The sequence below is a fragment of the Chamaea fasciata genome, unplaced genomic scaffold (genome assembly GCF_029207755.1).
Source record: "Chamaea fasciata isolate MVZ Bird 193981 ecotype frontalis unplaced genomic scaffold, bChaFas1.0.hap1 SCAF_5, whole genome shotgun sequence".
NCBI classification, from domain to species: domain Eukaryota; kingdom Metazoa; phylum Chordata; class Aves; order Passeriformes; family Sylviidae; genus Chamaea; species Chamaea fasciata.
Genome location: NW_027094090.1, coordinates 62,441,248 through 62,461,380, shown reverse-complemented (window position 1 = coordinate 62,461,380; position 20,133 = coordinate 62,441,248). Strand labels below are relative to the sequence as shown.

Here is a 20,133-nt window from a genome sequence, read left to right as displayed (position 1 = left end):
GGCACCCACCAGGCAGTGGTGTGTCTCTACGCCTGCACTGGAGGTGGTAGAGGGGGATGCTTCAGGGCAGAAGCAATTGGGCTGGCTCAGAACAGCTTAAGCTGAGTGGGATGTGTTGCACTGCAGGAGGTGAGAAGCACTGTCTGACCCTCTGGGTCACCTTAAGCTGTGAGAATGGTAACCTCTGGCTGAATGGGGATTTATTTCTGTAACTAACCTAAAAGGGCTCATTTATTTGTAACCTATGTATATACTGCTAATTGTGATGAGGTTGTTTATGACAAAAAGTCACTGCTGAGGGAGAGCCAATCATTGCCTCTGTAGAGAAGTGTGTTTGCCAAAAATCCTATAGGCAACACCTCAGAGCCTGGTAGCGTGGTCAGAGGACAGAAGGGGCACTGACCCTCTCCTTCTGTCACAGGACGCTCTGCAGTGTGCTTGCTGAGTGTTGTAGGAGATTTCCCTGCAATACGCCTACACATGTGAGTCTTTCTGGCTGTCACATTGGCAGTCTTGACCTGCCTGAAAAGCTTTTAAAAAGAAAGAGAATACTCCTCTACCTTTGGGGAGATGGAGCTTCCTTTTCTGCTCTTTCTCCCCCACTTCCCAACTGCTAAAGAAGTGGTTTGCCAAAAAAAAGAAAAATCAGCATCTTTACAGGAATGGTACTTGGAGAAAATAACAATTTGTCAAGAGCACAGATGGCTTATTTAGAATCTAATAGGTATTAAGACATTATTTTCCCCAGGCTTTACTCCTGATATTGATAATGTGTTATCTTTGCCAAGTTCCCCTCTTGATAACATGTTATCTTCGTCAAGCCAAGTCCCTGATAAAATCTTATTTTCCCTCAGTGCTCACTCTGATAAGATATTATTTTCTTGCATCTCCACTGCCAGTGGAAAGGAGGGAAATGTTATTTTTAGTCCTTTTCTTGAAGAGGCATATATATTGCCAAGGCGATGCAAAACAGGGAAAGAAAGAATGAGAAGAACGAACAAAAAAAATTATTGTATTCTGGACAAGGAAATGAAGAAATATTTTAAGACTTATGGGCCCTTGTTGTCAATATGCTAATAAGCCAACATTCCTAACTAGCTAATGAGCCAATGTTTCTTTTGAAAAAACAAACTATTTTAAAAAGGTCATATCTGTTTCCAAGAAGGATGTTTATGTTTACATTTTCTTTCCCTGTTTCTTCCTGCATTCTGTTGCTTCATGCCTTTTCTTCACCTGGTGTCTTCCACTGTTTACCATCCCCATTAGCGAATCCCTATTAGAATTGCATTTGCTCAGCCAGCACATAAACAGCTCTCTGCAGTTCTGCAGCACAATGCCATCATTGATGGTACAACTGCAAACCCTTTCTGAAACACAACCCCTTCCTCATTTTGCGTGCAGAGCAAATGCAGCAATGCAGAGAAAGTGGTTCTTGAACCACTCCATTTAGTTGATTTAAGAGACTGGAAGTCACGTCATGAACAAGGCAGGGGACAACTTTGTAATTTATGAAGTCAGATTTGCCCTGAGGAATTGTTTCTGTCTCTACCACCCAGTTCATTACATAGTGTTCATAAGACAAAGATATTGCAAGTGGCTGCTAGGTACTTTTCCTGCATTTCCTGGATTTCCAGCTTGCAGACTCCTGCATTACAGAAACGTTAAGCTTTTACCTGTTTCATATGAAGCTGTCCTCTGAAAAATTGTAGTGCAGAAAAGGTGATTATTCGTTGAGAAACTGTATCAGACACATCTCAACTGTGCATCCGAAACTGGTGTTTTCTGAGAGTATTAAGGACTCCAAAACTTCTTGCTTGACTGTAAAAAAGGGTCTAATAGTACCACTTTCCTTTAAATAGCTTTGAAGAATATGTCACTGATCCCTGTTCTGTGTTAAAATACATAGTTATGAATGTCATAGGCCAGAGAGGGAATAAATAAGTCTTTTTTTCATAACAGGATATGTATGTGTGGTCACAAACAGAATGATAAGCTGAAACAACCTTCTAAATAGCTGTGATCACCATCCATCCTATGCACACATTGATTCTCATATTCTTTGGTAATAAAGTGGTGATCATGCAGTTAATGATCCTGTCAGCAGACACAAGGGAATGACAGCAAAGACTGAACAGAAGACCATCATTCTCATTTTTCCAAACTTTTAAGTGTTTGACTTCAGTGGATGCTTGACCCTGACTGGACACCAAGTGCCCACCAAAGCTGCTCTATCATTTTCCCTCCTCAGCTGCACAGGGGAGAGGAAATATAATGAAGAGCTCATGGGTCAAGACAAGAACAGAAAGAGGTCACTCACCAATTACTGTCACAGGCAAAACAGACTCAACTCAGGAAAATTAATTTTATTTATTACCAATCAAATGACAGTAGGGTAATGAGAAATAAAACTCAATCTAGAAAACCCACTTTATTTCCCACCTTCTTCCCAAAATTCATTTACTCCTGATTTTCTCTCCCTTCTTCCTTGGAACAGTGCAGAAAAACAGGGAATGGGGGTTGTGGTCAGTTCATCACATGTGATCTCCTTGCTCCTCACACTCTTCCCCCGCTTCAATGTGGAGTCTCTCCCACGGGAGACAGTCCCCACAAACTTCTTCCAAGAGAGTCCTCATGGGCTGCGGTTCTTCTTAAATTGCTGCAGCGTGGGTCCCTCCCATGGGGTGCAGTCCTTCAGGAGCGCTGTGCTCCAGGGCGACTCCCCTACACAGGGGTCACAAATCCCACCAGCAAGCCGGCTCCGGTGTGGGCTTTCCCACAGGGTTACAGCCTCCCTTGGGCATCCAGCTTGCTCTGGCATGTGGTCCCGCACATGTACCTGTGGACCTCCATGGGCTGCAGGGGTACAGCCACCTCACCACAGTCTTCCCACAGCTTCAGGGAAATCTTAGCTCTGGTACCTAGAGCACCTCCCTTCTGCACTGACCTTGGTACCTGCAACGTTGTTCCTCTCCTGTATTCTCACTGGTCTCCTCTCTGGCTATAATTGCTTCTGTGTAGTAACTTCTTTACCCCTTCTTTGTGGTCACCCCTTGGGCACCCACTGTTTCTGATGGGCTCAGCCTTGGCCAGCAGCAGGTCCATCTTGGAGCCATCCAGCATTGGCCCTCTAGGATATGGGGAAAGCTTCCAGGAGCTTCACACAGAGGCCACGCCTGGAGCCCCTCTGCTGTCATTACCTGGCCAAGCAAACTCAATGCACTTTGCAGGTCTGGTGTTCTGTGGGTGAAGGTTTTTTTGTGTATATGTTTAATTTCTGAATACACTGATTGTAGAGGGCTATTTTGCAGAGGGGTGTTTTGTTTAAGGAAAAGACACTGAGAAAGGTATTTCCCTGTATATGAACAGCAGGCAATAACATAATTCTTGAAGTAAGGCTGACCTGCAGTGGAATTGAATGATTCAGGTTTGGGGTCAATAAACCACGTTAATGTGTTCTTAAGTACCCTTAACAGCAGTGGAATTGAATGCAAATTTAGTACTTTAAGAAGACACTGAAGTTCCTAAGTGTGATTAATATTGACCAAGTCCAAGCCTGATCGTTGATTGGCATTTCCAGTGCAAACAGTCTCTCCTAACTAAATAATATATAATTCAACACATGTGTTGTCCATGCCAAATCCTGAGCAGAACTTAATGTGGGAGAATGGGAGAAGTACTTCTGTCAGAGCTGACAAAACTGGTTTGGGCTGTATGAAAAGGCTTGGTTGTTATTTCTTGTGTTGTCTCTGTCAAGTGGATATCAGCCTTCAGTGCACTTACTGTGACATCATTCAGTGTTAAAACTTTCTACCTCTGACATGTGAAAAGCACGAGCTTGTAATTGTCTCATATCATATTAGGATGAGGAAGTTCTGTGCTCACAGACCTAAAGTAAATTGCTCAGACTGTGTTTCACTGTTGAAGTGGTTGTTCAGGCAAGTTTTTCCGCTTCCAGCTAAGATCACACTGCAGTGTTTCACAAGAAGTTGTTGGACAAAAAAAAATTGTAAGTGTAAGAACAGACACTTTGGGATGCCTTAGCACTTACTCATGGAGGCACATATCTAAAGTACCAAAGCATCAGCAGAAAGGACTTCATTCATAGCTGCCCAGATAGCCAGGACCTACCAGAGCAGCCAGCTGAGCAGAAGTTCATGGAGTTCTAAAGTGTCAGGTGATTAAAGCTGGATAGAAGGGATAGTTTACTCGATTACACCAGGGTTATATGTCTCTGTAGTCCTGACTGCAGTCTTATTTTTCTTACCTCTTAACGTTCATGGAGTTCTCCACAATGGTCTTTATGTGGGAAAAAATAGTTGTGCGATGAACTTGAATAATTTTGTGGCCTTACCAGGGGGAGAGTAATGAGCATGGTTGCCTCCTATCCCGTTCCTTTCTGCAAAATTCTGGCTTTTGGTTAAAATTGTTATACTGCCAGTCTTCAGAGTGGGCACAGATATTCAAATTTTCAAATGTCAACAAATGTGAAATGGAGGAGTATCTTGTATCTGCAGTCAGACTGAAGCACTGTCTCTGGGAAGCAGAACATCCTCTTACCTAAGAAGCAGCCTAGAGTTCACTGTCATTAGTTAGTTCATGTTAAAGGCACTGCATGCTATTAGGCAGGGGAGGAGTAATAGCTGAAACATACAGAAACCTCTAAACCTTGTAAAGATGCCAAAATACAAGCAGTTTGTGCTTTCTAGCAAACAAAATGTAAAAAGTTTTAAAAAACCCTCCCAAAACACGCTCCATAATTTTATGGGCCTCAGTTCCTAATGCAATTGTAAACACTTTAGTTCAGATCAGGGTTGTCTGAAAAACTTAGGATCCCTGCTTCTGCATTTTTCTTCTCTGAAGGAGAGAAAATTTTGCTTTCCTACATTCTGCTTCTTTCTTTCTTACCCTTAGATAAATGTTCTTTTTTTCTCTGTGGCTCTTTCCCCAGCAACTTTCCAGTGCCACTGGGTCCTTTTCAGGACAATCACCTCTCCCAAGTCTGGTAACTGCAAAACAAGGAACTTGGCTTTAATGCCTCTTCTTTAAGTTTTGTATGTAAGAAAGAAAATGCCACTGGTTCAGTCCTTCTCCCTTCAAATGAATTAGGCTGGATTGCTTTCTGTTGGCTTTATTTTTCCAGTGTCCTAAGCACTCCACTTAAGTAAGTACTATTGAAATCTGTTGCCTTAAATCCAGTTGATTTTATGTATGCAGAAACATTCAATAATCCACAGAATTCATAACTTACATATTGTTAAGTTTTCTGAATTGTTGGACCTAGTGTGATGATAAGTCATTGACTGCTGTCAACCATGAAATAATTTTTCAGCTTTGTTTTGGTGTTTTGTTTTGTGGACAGTGGAATTTTGCAGGTTTTTTAGGTTTTTTAGTGCTTTTGTGCATTAGCACAAGCCTGAAGTAAAAGGCTTGACAAAGGAAAAAAATAAAATCTGAAACTGCCAAAGTTCAAAAATAGAGCAATAACCACAAATGAAGAATAAAAAATAATAGCTTTATTATTATTTATTACACCATTCAAAAGTGTGATACTTGCTTCAGAGCACAGTCGTGTTCCGTGTAGTGTTCCCAGGGAGATCTTCAGTCCCAAAGTCACACAGATCTCATTATGTGTTATGTTATTTTATTTTGATTTAGATTAGATAAAAAGTGCCTAGACACCACCTCAGAGCACTCTGCCAGTTACTATAAACTGTAAAATTCAAGTGCAGTGCAATCAGTTTAACTCTTCTACCAAGCAACACACACAATCAAACATCAGTGGTCGCTAACATTAATCCACTTACTCCTTCTGCAGAGGTGAGATGAAAGTCACGGAAATAAATCAAATAGTATCTTACCTCCAGCCTCAGATGTGCAAAAATTATGAGTTACTCGGTCTCTGAATTTATGAAAAATATTGCTTTATTTCTGAGTATTAAGGTCACTTGGTAATGACTTCACTTTTGGTTTTATACTTTTATTTCACATGAGTCCTGGAATTGTCACGTTACCATTTGCAGCAAAGAACTGAGATGTGCAGATTCACCAAGTACAGGATGATACACATGAGAGTAGTGAGCAGTATTAGTAACAAAACAAGACTTGTCCAGCTGTATGAACCCTGAAGAGATCATTCCAGAAAGTATCTTGGACTTAGCAACCTGTAACAAAGCACAGATAGTTTCTGTAGTAAATCAGTGCATTTTAACTAGTTGTACGTTTCAGATGAAGACACTAGCTAGTTGTTTAATTCCTGAGAGGATTTCCTTACTCCTCTTACATACCAGCAGAAATATTTACTACTGAGAAAACAGGACTGGAGTTACTGGCATTTAAAACCAAGGCTGCATAAACACTGGGCTGGTCTCATTAGCTGCTGCAAGTTCAGTCTGAGGCAGTGAGGTGATAATTTTTTTCAGACACTTTCTCAGACTATGCTGTTTCTTCCAAGTACTGTGTAGAAGCAGTTGAACTTTTCTGAGCAATATCAGAATATATATATATATATATATATATATGTATATGTATATGTATATATGTATGTATATGTATATGTATATATATGTATATATATGTATATATATGTATATATATGTATATATATATATACACATATATATATATACATATATATATATATAATATTTTCTGACCTACAGTTGTTCAGATGGAAAAAATGGTATCCTTTTCTAAAAGATAAAAAAACTTTTAAAGTTTTAATTTTGGCAAAGCAGCATTTATGATCTATTGATTTATGTCCATAGAATAGGTAAACATATGTTTAATTTTTTTTCATATTTTGAAATTTTGATCAATGTTATTCTGAGATTTACTGCCATATCTTTCTACCTTTTCTGGTAATTATTTGAAGCTAGCAGAATTCAGTGACAAATACAGGAAGTGATGAGGTAACATCTGTGTCAACTGGATATTCACCAAGTGAGGAGTTAGGATTGCAAGTGAAGTCTTTGGCCGGATTTGCAATGTAATTGTATATCTGATGATAACGCAGGTTAGTTCTCTGGGTGAGCAAAGGTGCTGTTTTTCTTTTTATCTGGGAATGTCTACACAATAGTCTCTTGCTGTCCAGTAATAGGGATGCAATAAAATCACAACCAAATGAGTCCTAGTTTTCTTAGCTTGAGTGTAGGCAGCTGAGAAAAAACAGAACTTCAGTTCCAGGCCCTCCAAGTTTGGTTGAGAAAGATAGCTCAGTGTTCTATTGCATGTCTAATTGTAGCATGGCTCTGTCCTTTATGTTGACATTTCTCTATTGCTGCAGCTATTATTTTCAGACTTTTCAAATATCTCATTTAATTTTTGATAACTATTTGCTGGAACATTCAAGTTTCCAGATATGAATGGCCAAACTCCAGAATTTGTCTTGAGACATTTTTCAGGCTCAGGTTTACCCATAACCTTTGCTAATGATAAAAATAATAAATCACAAAATTTTTGTCAGAGATAGCCTGCAAGAAAATGCAAGATATTCTATCCAAATGATGAGAAAAATCAAGGTAATAATTTATATACATAACAGAAATTGTGTATACCTGTATAACTCAACAGTGTAAATTAGAATTGAGGGTTTGATTTCCATACCTGTTTTTTTAATGAAGTCAGTTTAGAGGACTGCTCATCATTCATGTAAACATGAAACAATGAAAAAGAGCAAGCAATTAACAAGTCTTTATAGCAGGGAGATAGTTTTGAATTGGTAGGTGAAAAAATGTACTTGTTAGCAAGAATTTCCCAACAGTAACTGCATGATTTCCATTTTATAAACGACTCAGGCTGGTATTTGTTTGATAAACCCATGGGACTCTCTGCGCTTGAAAAGTCATTAAATAGCAAACATGTCCCGGTACTTGGCACTGACAAAGTCACACCTTGAATCCTGTGTTCAGTTCTGGACCTTGAAGTGCTGGACCATGTTCAGAAAAGGGCTGTGAAGCTGGGGAAGGGTCTGGAGCACAAGTCCTGTGAGGAGCAGCTGAGGGAACTGGTGGGTTTTGCCCTGGAGAAATGGAGGCTCAGGGGAGATCTTACTGCTTTCTAGAACTGCCTAAAAGGAGAGTGTATCCAGGTGAGTGCCGCCGTCTTCTTACAGGCAACAAGTGACAAGATGAGATGAAATTACTTCAAGTTATGCCACAGGAGATTTTGTTGAATATTAGGAAAAATGACTTAATGACAATGTGGTCAGGTATTGGAATAGGCTGTTCAGGCAGATGGTAAAATCACAATGCCTGGAAGTGTTCAAAAAACATTGATGTGGGTATGGACATAATGGTGAACATGTTGATGCTGGATTAACAGTTGGACTCAATTACCTTAGAGGGTTTTTTTCAACCTTAGAATTCTATAATTCTGTGATTTAATATATGCAAGTAGAAAGTTATATCAGAGAAATACTTTGGTATATGATACTCACATATCATCACTGCAAAGGAATTTTCTTGCTAATTATGGCACTGTGGATAACTTTCACCATCTTTTGCTTTGTTTCGATTTGATTTTGATTGAACATTTTTGAGCAGTTTTATTTGAAGGTGATGAATTGAACCTTTTAACTTTTTTTCAAAATTCCACTGAGTCTTTTTAAGCCAAAGTACTTTCCTGAATTTGGCCCACATGTGTACTGAACATTTCTGTCCTGAACCTCTTATTTCTCAGCAAGCACATAATACTATGTTGCTGGATAAAACCCATCTGTTCCTCACATGTGAATCAGCTGGGGCTACTGTTTGGCACAAAATGGTTGCCAGAATGCTGTCATTTGACTGTGGAGGAAGTGGGAATAGGAAAATTATTTCATCTTGCATACATTTCTGAAATATATTTAACTGTATATTAGTTGTCTTTGCATTATATCCTCATTTTCTTGACTGTCTTCCCAGACTAGAGACTGGCAGGCAGCCCTGTGAGAATGAAGAAACACATGCTTATCTTTTGGTGTGGTTTGAAAATCAGTAGGACCAGTAGCTCATAGAATTCAGCATTTGTCCAATTTTACCGTGCACTTAAGCATGGCCTGGAGGTGCCGAGTCCGCCTAAAACAGCGCAGTATTTGAAACGCATCTCTGCTTTACAGCACCAGCACTGAAGGAAGATGCAGCTCTTGGTGTGTTCTGACCGAAGTGCTCTGTTTCCTTGTGGTGCAGATGGGAAGCCGGTGTCGCTGTCCCCGCTGGAGTCGCAGCCCCACAGCCCACGGTACGCGGCGTCGAGCCAGCGGGAGCGCGAGAGCCTGGAGGTGCGCGTGCGGGAGGTGGAGGAGGAGAACCGCGTGCTGCGCAAGCAGCTCAGCCTGGTGCAGAGCCGAGGCCCCGCGCACCACCGCGGCAACCACTCCAAAACATACTCCATGGAGGAGGGCACGGGCGACAGCGAGAGCCTGCGGGCTGGCATCGTGGCGGGGAACAGCTCCGAGTGCGGCCAGCAGCCGGTGGTGGAGAAGTGTGAGGTAAATACGGCAAAGGAACTTGCCAGAAACAAAGCTTGGTAGATGTGATCCTTTAAGGACATTGCAGATCCCTGTCTCCTTCCTCTGAAACCTTTTCCTCCAAAACCAGCCTCTTAAAGGTCTGCTGCATGCAACTTTTCACATAATTTTTTAATATTCTTTTTAAAAAAAATCTTTAACACATTTATCATCGGAATATCTTCTGAGTTAATATTTTATCACAGCTTTTTTGCCTTTTTCATTCATGTGTCCCCAAACCTGATATGAAAATCAAAGCCTCGTTTTTAGCTGACTCACTGCATCTCTGCTGATAAAGACCTGTGGCAAACTGACCCTGTGTATTTTAAATAATAATGACTCCAGAGTGCTTAGAAAAGCCTTATTTCTTTTTTTCTGTGCCTTTATTGGAACAGTTCAGAGTTTACGATTAATTAAATCGTGGCTCATGGATTAATTAAATTGTGGCCTGTGCTTTTGACTCACTTTCAGGAGTGTATGTGGGTGTTGCTGTAGGAGCAGGTGCTCTGTGTGAGTCGTGCACAAGCGGTGTGCTTGGCTGCAGGGAACAGGCGATCTGCTTCTAAGACAGTTTTGGTGTGGTTGGTTTGGTCTGGTTTTCCCCATTTTACGTCAGTACTTCTGTGGGTGTCATCCAGATACTTAGTTGTCAGATGTCTGAATGATGACAAGTCCAAATATGGATAGATCCAAAACAGAAAGTCTCGCTTAAAAGCCTTGTGCCAATCCCAGCTGATAAAGTTATCAAAAATAACTTCCTCTATTTTTTCTACAGAGAGGGTAATACCATATCACCTTTTATCTTACTTGCTGCCACTTGGAAGATAAAAGTTGAAAGAAAATTAGTGTGGGAGGAAAAAGAAATACTAATTATCTCTTCAGATAAATTATCCAATGGGAAATGCAGTTTGAAAATGAATTACTGCTTTCCAGTTGGATATCTTTGTCCATCAGTGTAGAAAAAAGGAAGCAACATTATTGTAAGGAGAGGGAAAAGGGGGTTTTTGTTTTTCATTTTCCCTCCTCCAGATTATGAGGGTCTGATTTTCCTCACTGTGAGATTTTTGGCATTTCTTTTAATCAGGCCATCAATCAGCAAACCTCACTTTTCCCTTATTATTATATCAAGGAGTGATGAGCTGAATCTCAGTTCTTGATTGTTCAATGTACCAACCAATCTAGGACACAAAAATTATAGCTGAAAGTAGGGATAGTTTAAGTGGCCATTATTTAAGAGTTTATAATGTGTTTTGCCAATGAGTTTACTTGCTCAGTAGGGTTTAGCACTCTGCTGGAGGCAATGCTGATATAAAATACGAAATCTCGCATTATTTGCCATCTCCCTATCTCACCGCACCCTATTTTGATCTCAAAATAACTTCTTACTCTTCTCTTAAGGAACTCACTCAATAACTCAGTTACAGCAATGGAAGTTAAAATGAAACTTCCATATTACCAGATTTGCCAAGGGTCTCATCATTTATCCGGTTAGTGTAGATTCTCATCCTGTATTTGTGTGAGGGGCATCTTGATACCTTTCATTCTCTGGTTTTGTTTTTTTTTTTTTTTTCCTGTGTATCAGATGTGTAAACAAATTTTTTTAGCTTCTGACCCTGGAATATATCACAGCAAGAGTGGCCAAATTGGATAGTGAGAAACAAGGGTTCTTAAGAAGAGAACAGTTACTCTGGGGGAGACTAAGAATGCTAGGAATAGGTTGTTCATTTCATTGAGTCTCAGAGATTTACTGGTGATGAAATTTCACAATCTAATTTGGGGTGGTCTTTAATGGTGATTAAAACGTTTGAAAATGTGGTTACAATGAATGAACATTAAGTATCTGATAAAGCATAGTCTGTGTGGTATTAATTGTGATCTATATCAAATAGCTGTGGGTTTGTTGCATTGCTGCCACAGCTTCCTTCTCTGTTGCATCACAGGAGAGCTTTTCTGATACAGTAAAAGGGACCAGCATTATACTGCAAGAAAAAATCAGACACCCAGACAAGGGTATCTGGGTTCTTCCTGGAGCAAGCGGATGCCTGTCATGCCTTCCAAGTAGTAGACAATTTGAACACAAACCTGGGAAAAATAAGTAAGCATAGTCCTTATACAGATGCCAGCACTAACAATAGGCTTCAGAAGGACAGCACAATGCCAATGAAAGCTAACAAAATTGTATGCCTCTTTCTTACAGTGTTATCCCAGTATCTTTCCAGCTTGTTCCTCACTAAACTGAGCATTTACTTGAATTAAGAGTGCATTTACAAATACTTTTGAAAGACACTATGTATCAGGAAATCAGTAATTAGCAGTACAGCATTTAGTAGCTTAGCAAGATACTTAACATTTGAAACATTTTTAGAGGCACATTTGTATTGTTCTTGTTCTCAACACTGTTGTTCCATAGGGTTAAGTGTGTAGTGCTCGGCAGCAATCAAGAACAGATCCTCACCAACATCAGCATTGTAACACATGTAAAGCAGAGGTTATCTGCCACTGAAAATAAACAAAAACAAAAACAAACCCTGGAAACAAGCACAAGCATTTTCTTACATGCTTGTAATATCTCTAAATCACATTCAACAATTATTTATGAAGGATTAAATACCTACAATGGAAAGCCTGCTGGAAAATTACTGAGGTATGAAATGTCTTATTTTTATAAGACTATTTTTAACTATAAGGGCCAATACAGGTTTTTAAAACTCATTATTTCATCATTCCTAAAAGTAGCCCCAGGAGGAAAAATTATTATGTATGCTCAAATAGGCACTGTATATTCCTCATCGGTATGGATCTAGGGCCCAGTTCTTTGTGTGGTTTTGGATATTTCCTTCACATTAATATTATCCCAAAACATGAAGTACTGCATTTAAAAACAGTTTTTTTCTGGTCTGTAGTGGCTGAGGGAGGAGTTTCTTTACTATGTTAGCATGCACCTTGGTATGACATAAACTCCCTTTCCTAAAGAAGCTTAGCTTCCTTGAGTACCTAGACCTCAGTGCTTCCTGAACTGTGCAATTAAAAATAGTTCAGTTGGTGTCCCTGATCCTCAGCCTGTAGGGAGAACGTTGTGATGAGCTTCCACAGTGTTTTGATTACCTATTCATATCTCTGTGTATAAACAGAGGAAGAATTCATTGACTCTGGAAGGCAGGTGTATTGTCATTTCATTTGTTGCTGCAATGAGTTACAATATCCAAAAGCACCTCCAGTGAATGACCTGAGCCCAGACTCTTGCACCCAGCTGTGAACATGTCCGTCACTCACTTTAAAGAGAGCATTGTAGGAGGATGGGTACTTTGAATGCTCAGTTTAGTCCTGCAGCAACTTCTGAGTATCCAGGCTAGAGTGTGACTAGTATTATCTAAATTACCATGGAATGCCAGCAGTAAAGGGGCAAGTATAGCATGCAGAGGCTTGGTGTGAGAAGTTCAGTGGGACATGTTGAGCCAAACAGGCAGGCTGACACTTGTAGTGGAAGTTGGAGCGTTCTTTGGTCATGTGGCTTTAGTCCTTGGTGTTAGCTGCAGTCATTGAGTCTGGAGGTTGCGTGACTCACGGTGGCCAGTTCTGGTGGGTTGGGGGGATACACTTTCCAGCCATCTGCAGATGGAGAAAAAGAGGTTTGGGGGAGGTAAAAATTTTCAAAATCTGAGAGGTGATGCTTACAGTAGTATGCTCAGGAGGGTGCAAGTTCTTTCAAGTGCTTATTCCAGCCATATCTTGCCAGAATCTGGGTATAGCCAGCTGTTCTCAATCCAAACATGCATTTGGAGCAAGTGTGGAGAACACTGGAAATAATGTTTTTCCCCTTGGGATGCAAACATCTGCAGACAGTTCAGGTTAATGACTTCATTTTGGCTTATCTGTTTTTTCACTGACTTTGTTTAACAGTTAAACAATGAGAGGGCGGAAAGGGGATCAGGGAAAGGGGAGGAATAGACTGAGTCTTGCAGCATGCTGCAGGAAAAAACTTAAAAAGAAAAGGTCTCTATTTCTGTTCTCTTTGAGGATTATTGCTCTTCTGTTTAACTGATTGCAAGCAGGAATAGAAGTGATATGTAATATCAAGCACTACAGAGAGGCTGAGCAGAAGGTACATGGATGCCTGTGTCTCTGAGCTGGAACAGAACATTCAGAAGAGTAATAAGTGCTGCTCTCACTGTGTCCTGGCTGAAGTAGCGTCCAAGGCTCTGGCAGAAAGGATTGTAAAAGAATAGAGATCGTACTGCAGGCAATCTCACCCCTGATAAGGTGCAGCTGTGTAAGACAGGTGACCATCATCAAAGGAAAAGAAGTAGGGAATGCTGATTTGTATTGACCAATCACAGAAGAGTAAAAGGGCACACAGGTGTTATGAATAAGGAAAAATGGTATAAAAGGTTGTACTGGGGAATAATAAAGTCCTGATGAAATCATTCTTAGTGTTGGTTTTGTGTTCTCTGGCACAAGGCAACAGCAGCTCCTGGAAGACAGTGAGGAATGCATGCTTTTAATTCTAAAACAAACAGATTTATTAAAAAGAGAACTGATGTGGGCAAGCACTTGACAGAATAAACTCTGATTTGGAGGGCAGTTATAAGGTAGAGACAGTGGCTTTGAGGAGAGCTTTTTCTGGCAAGTGTAGGTAATATAAAACAATGTTGAATGTATACAACAATGCTGTTCTGTGAAAACCCCTAAAATGTTTGTCTCTGGTCTAGTGCCTTCAGGTGAAATGTTCAAAGCGAGGGTGAAACTGTTCTCAGAAAATTTGATTTTAATTGGCACTGAGGGGAAGGATCTTAGTTCTTCCAAAAGCCTGAGAAGGACCAGGTGACGATCAGAGGGGGAAGCCAGTGTGTGTAAGATCAGGAATCAGTGCACCTAGGGCAGCTCATGCCGATGAGTACAGTACCGGCTCCTGCTGCAATGAAAGTTGTTAATAAGCAGCCTCTAGTCTTCCCTCTTATCATGAGAGAGAAACACAATCAATTTTTGCCAAATGTTGAGCATGCTTGGCTCCCATTGATTTTAACATAAATTTAAAGTGCTAATACCTCACAGAGCTGTTGCCAGAAGGTACTGCAATACCTTTTCTTTCTTACACCTCTCTGGACAGACAATTTTCTTATTAATTCAAGTCCTCTTAAAACATCAGATCTCAGGTATGCCTGAGCTTGTGAAGCACAGTAAGGCTGGAGACAGCTGTGATGTTCATGTGAACGTTCTACAGTGGCACAGCCACTTGGCAGTTGTATGATTCAAATTATGCCTTGTACCAGGTGATCTTAATGCATCGGGCTGTGGGCTCCTCAGATGTGCCCAACACATGGCACTTCTTGTGTAAATGTGCTTCTGTTACAAGCCAGGCTTTGGGAATCTGTGGCTGTGTGAGGAGGCAGAATTCCTCATTTGTTCTCAGCATAGTGGGCATTCTGTGGAAAATGAGAGCTGTGTGTGTTAGAAACCAGCTAACCAAGCTTCAAATGGAAGCCAAATGAGGCTTCCCTGCAGTTTCACAGCTGTGTCCCCAATGGCATCTTTGTGCTGGCAGCATGGTGAACTCTCCTTCATTTCTGTGACCACTAAGAAACAGAAGATCACAGAACCTGGAGTCAAAACTCGCTAGGATTAATTTTTTTCGTCCCTAGGGAGCAGAAATGGCTAATTTTTAAAAGCAGTGCAGAGTAACGTAATAGCATTTTTCAGATTAGTACTTACTGGCTAAATAATGACTCGTAGCACCTTTTCAATTTTCCCTTTCCTTCTGAAGAGATGAGGAAATCTCTGCCTCATGTTAAAAGGGAGGTAAAAAGGCACAGGATAGGTGATACTTTACCAGTGTCATGAGGTGGAGTGAATGTGTTTGTGCGGGTTGTGTTTAACTTTACATTAACCCTGCCAAAACAGCCCATACTGGTAGTCACAGGCAGGTGGCCGCTTGCCTTCACAGGCTGTGTCCCATCACATCACTGGGATGCACCCAGCCCTGGCAAACCAATAGTTGCAGTCACGTTCATCCATGAGAGGTTGTTCACCCTCTCCATAGGGGCTGTGCATAAGACAGAAATATTACAAAATTTCTGAGATCATATCCGCTTCTAATTATCAGACATAATTTTAAACTTAAGTTCAAAAGATTAAAAATGTCTGTGTGTTTGCACACTCAGGATTTTGTGTGCTGCTTACTTGGGGAGGGTGTGTGTAAGTACATGAACACATATGTCTTAGCTAATAAATGCAATTCTGTTCAAAAATCTGATGTAATGTAGGGATAGTAATAACTTTGGAATGATGATGGTGCTATAACTCAATTAAGATGTTTTTAGCAAACTGGCTCAAGTGGGTTGCAAACAGCTGCAAAACACCCACTCAAATCCGTAACAATTGCAGCACCAAACAACAGCAGTGTCATGTGTGTGCTCTCCTTAACGAGTGATGAACACAAGACCAGGCTTTAATTTTTGTTCTTTTTGTTCCTTTTCTCCCACAGACTATCCACGTTGCCATTGTCTGTGCAGGGTACAATGCCAGTCGGGATGTTGTCACACTCGTCAAGTCTGTCTTATTTCACAGGTAAAAGTACCTTTTTTTTTTCCTGGACATTGTATATCTGATTATGACTAAGTGAGTCTTTTCGAGGTTTACTTTCTTACTTCAAAGGAAGGTCAGAGTCCCTTCCCTAGTTTCTTTCTCTTTTTAAGGAATGAAGCATTTAATTTATGACCATTTCAAATAGATTTCACCCATGTGAAGATTTCTACAGGGAATAAGAGGGATCAGAGATCCAGCCGCTACCCCTGTTGTATTGTGGGAACAGGGACAGTATCTATCTTCACTATAAAGCATCTGCACACTCCTGAATGCTGTAAAGTAATGAGAATGGTAATAACATTGTTGTGTTCATTTAGCATATTTCTGGTATCAGTTTATGGCACAGGTGTAGATGATGAATTCACTCTGGTTGCTTGACCATCCCAGCTTCCAATTTTGACTTTTATTTTTGAAGTAAACCTGCTGCTACAGTCAGTATATACACTATTTCATTAAATTCAGATGGTTTATTCTGGCTTTGAAATGGCTGCTTGCAGCCCCTCAGAAGGTTTTGCAACCTGGTTTTAGCACAGCATCTTGGTTTGAAAGACTGGTGTCTGCTACGGTGGGACAGGGCCTCCCTTGGAATGGAGAATTCAAACACCCTCCCTCCAAATTATTATAATTTAGAAAATTAAGGGGCTCTCAGGCAGAGGTATGGGGATAGGAATAACAGTTCTTTACTAGGATGTATAACAAAGCAAACAAACAACAACAACTGCAGCATTATTAATAAACAGAACCAGGAGCCCAGTAACAGCTTCCCTGAGCGCAGGCACTTTCCCCTTGGGTGCAGTTCCGGTCACAGCCAGCAGGGGCGCTGCTGGCTCCCGGCAGGCAGGGCAGGTGCGATGATTCCTCCACGGCTGCAGGGGGCGCTGTGGCGTGGACTCGGGGAGCGCACAGTCATGGCGGCTCGGCCCAGACGGAGGAGATGGAAAAGATGTACCAGGAACTCTGGAGCTGAAGCTGAAGACACGGGAGGTCTTCTGGGCAGGCAGGGGGTGCAGGCTACAGAGCGGTGAAAAGACTCAGAGCAGTGCTGAGGAGTGGGAAGACAGCGGTCCTGCTCCCAGCACAGCGGAAGGCCCCTTTTTAGTGAGGCATGGGATAACAAGATCCCACTTCAGTGGTTGCTTCCGGGAGAAGAGGCTCACCTCACACCAGAAGAAAAAACAGGACTGAGCTGGGCTTCTGCAGCACCAAAATTTCCTGAGTGGCAGCTACACTGTCACCATCTGAGAAGACTCTGATCAAGTGAATAAGAGAGTTTCCCCTCCTGGCTGTCTCAAGCACCCATTAGTGCTTCTTAGCAGCACAATGAGGAAAATTCCACCAGTAACAAGAAAAGGAAAGGAAAAAAAACCCCTCAACCCACAACACACAGTTAGCTCCCAAAGTTGAGAGGCATGAATGTACAATAAAAACAAAATAACCAATTCCATTAATAGACAGCAGCCCCAGAAAAAGAGAATTCACATTTAACTATGTGTATATCCATTGTCGAGTTTAGAAATATCTCTTGGAGATGCTTTCAATAATGTTGCAGAAGGTGGATTAAAATGAGGAAAGTGGTCAGACTGTTTGACTCAAACAGGACAAATAGACTAGTAAAATATTCTTACACTACAAACAACTTATTAAGGAGGTAGTTTCAATATGCTGCTTTATTTGAAAGACAGTTTTGTGCAAGGGTGAATGACTCTTGTTCATGTCATGTGGTGATATCTTCTTACATCTTGCATGAGCGGGACATTCCATTCCCACACTTTGCTCCTTATGTTTGCCTCCAGTCTCCTGCTGGAAGCCTTAGTAGTCACTTCCTGACAATGGTTTTAGTACATAATTTTATCATTTTTGGTAAGCTTCCTAAAATGATATAAATGCTCACCTTGTCCAGTATGAAAAAATACTCCGTAAGTCCTTGTTAATCAAAATATGAGAGCAGCTTCCATTATCAGCACAGAGGCTTTGCAAGTCTTTTGAGAAGTAGCATGTTCACGTTAGATGAGGGGTAGGACCAGAAGAACAATGCTAAAATAAACATAACAAAAGCAAAAATCCACTAAAAATACTCATTCTCTGTGCATGAATTTTTGTGCCATGTCATTCTTCGTGCAGAATTTTTCTGAACATTAAAATTCTGTTAAATGTTAAAACTATAATAATTTCCAATTGGAAGTTTGATTTATTCAGTGTAAACTGGCTTTATATTGCAAGGATGTGGGGAAATTTTGTCTATTTTTATTGTTGTTTCTAAGGGATTTAATGGAAAATCGCATTTTTGTGGTGACACAAGTTATCCTAGTGGTTAGCTTCTCCCTGTTTCTCTGTCCTAGTACTTGCATCCATTTTGAGAAGACTTGAATCTCTCTGTATCCAAATGTTCTGCAAATAATAGGAATCTCACAGCTCAAAGGTTTAAACAACCTCTCACTGTGTTCCTTATAGGAAATGTCCCTGTTTTACTTAAGACACTCCTCTGAGCAATTAGCAAATTTATAAGCAATACTGCCGTGTAATTAAATTATTAAATAATAATAAATTAAAATATTAAACCAAAAAAGGTAACTAATATTGATATTTCTAAGTCTGATGGACTCTGCCTCTGTCAAGAGCATATTGTTGTTTGACCTGCAATACTGCTCCTCTCTAAGGATGTGTCGAGCTCAGCAGAGGTGGTCAAGATAAAGTCCAGTATAGCTAATGAAACTTGAGTACATTCAAGGTAACCTATCTCCCTTGTTTGCTCAGAGCATACTTAAAGACAAACCTAAGTCCATTCCTGCCTAGAACAAGCTTTTCTCACTAGGCATTAAATTGTTTGTTAGACAGAGAAGATATTCCCAGAAATGAGAGAGAGCTTCTTAAAGACATTTCTTTTTTATCTCCTAGAAAACACTTCTGAAGCATCGGCATAAGCACAAAGAAACAACAAACTAAGCTGAATATTGATTTAGAACAAAGTTTCCTTGCATTGGTTGCCATGTGCAAACAATGTTCTCTTGGAGACCAGTATGCACTTCAGAAATGGTGATGATTGGAAAGGCTTCTTTTAGTTGCTAGGATCTATTTAATTATAGGAATGAAGGATGGAGACAGGTCATGATAGTGCATTTAGGAGGATGAGTTAGAGTCAGAAGTGGTTGGTTCAGATAGTCAGTGCTTCATGATGTCAGCATCAAGTTTACCTCTGACTTGAGGGTCCTCAATGAAAACAGGCATGGAGGTGTCTCTTCTTCTAACCCTAAATATGCACCAGGGAGTGCATCCTAGCTGGAATTGTCCAACAAGCCAAGCAGAACAGACATTTGAAAGGTCTGTATTGCTTCCAATGGGGAAGTTTGCTTAACAGAAGTTTGCTATCCTAATCTCTAAGTTAGGCTACTGGTCCTTCATTTGTAGGATCACCACATTCAATCTCAAATATAGTTTTGCAAGAATAGAAAAAACATGCTGCCAAACTCATAGTCATAGAGATTTTGTTTTTCCTTCAACACACCCTGAATCCAATCTACTGATTAAACAACTGAGCCCTCAAAGCAACCAGGCTTAATGTCCTCACCTGTCCTCCTGTACCTCAGTTGGTGTTTGTTTTAAGACACTGATATCCATGAATCTATCTGGAATTTGTGAAGATGTCATGTCCTTCTTTTGGCATTTCTGTACAGGTTAGTAATTAAGACATGTTTTAACGTGCATTTTGATACAAAATTATTTACTTAAATTCCCTGCTTCCATAGGAAATTGTTACTTCTCTGATAGAAAAGCTCTGAGAAAAGGAGGCCATGTCAGTCTAATCCCAGGGGGCATTAGCATATTTGTTATATCCCCAACTTTAGCTAGAGTGCTAGATAGAGACACAAAACAGCAGGAGTGCTGGGTCATTAAGGATAAAAGCAACAGGATTTTCTATAGATGGAGTGTGCTGTCTCTTCTCTCTTGCATCACTGTACAGCAAATCCTGCATATTGAACATTTCAGCTCTCCACCAAGATTTGAGTCATACCATATATATTATGAGACTTAGGCAAGCTACTTGTTCAGACCATTTGAGAAACCAAATC

The 20,133-nt window shown here is 40.5% G+C and overlaps 1 protein-coding gene across 3 annotated transcripts in view; it reads left to right on the top strand.

Moving 5' to 3' along the window:
• The window catches only part of LARGE1 (LARGE xylosyl- and glucuronyltransferase 1), a 275,959-nt gene that overhangs the window by 124,550 nt on the left and 131,276 nt on the right, over positions 1-20,133 (top strand). For all 3 annotated transcript variants that reach the window (XM_066184003.1, XM_066184004.1, XM_066184005.1), the window contains 2 exons: positions 9,165-9,466; positions 15,966-16,048. In XM_066184003.1, the coding sequence (XP_066040100.1) occupies positions 9,165-9,466; positions 15,966-16,048 (385 nt within the window). The remainder of the gene's footprint in view (positions 1-9,164; positions 9,467-15,965; positions 16,049-20,133) is intronic.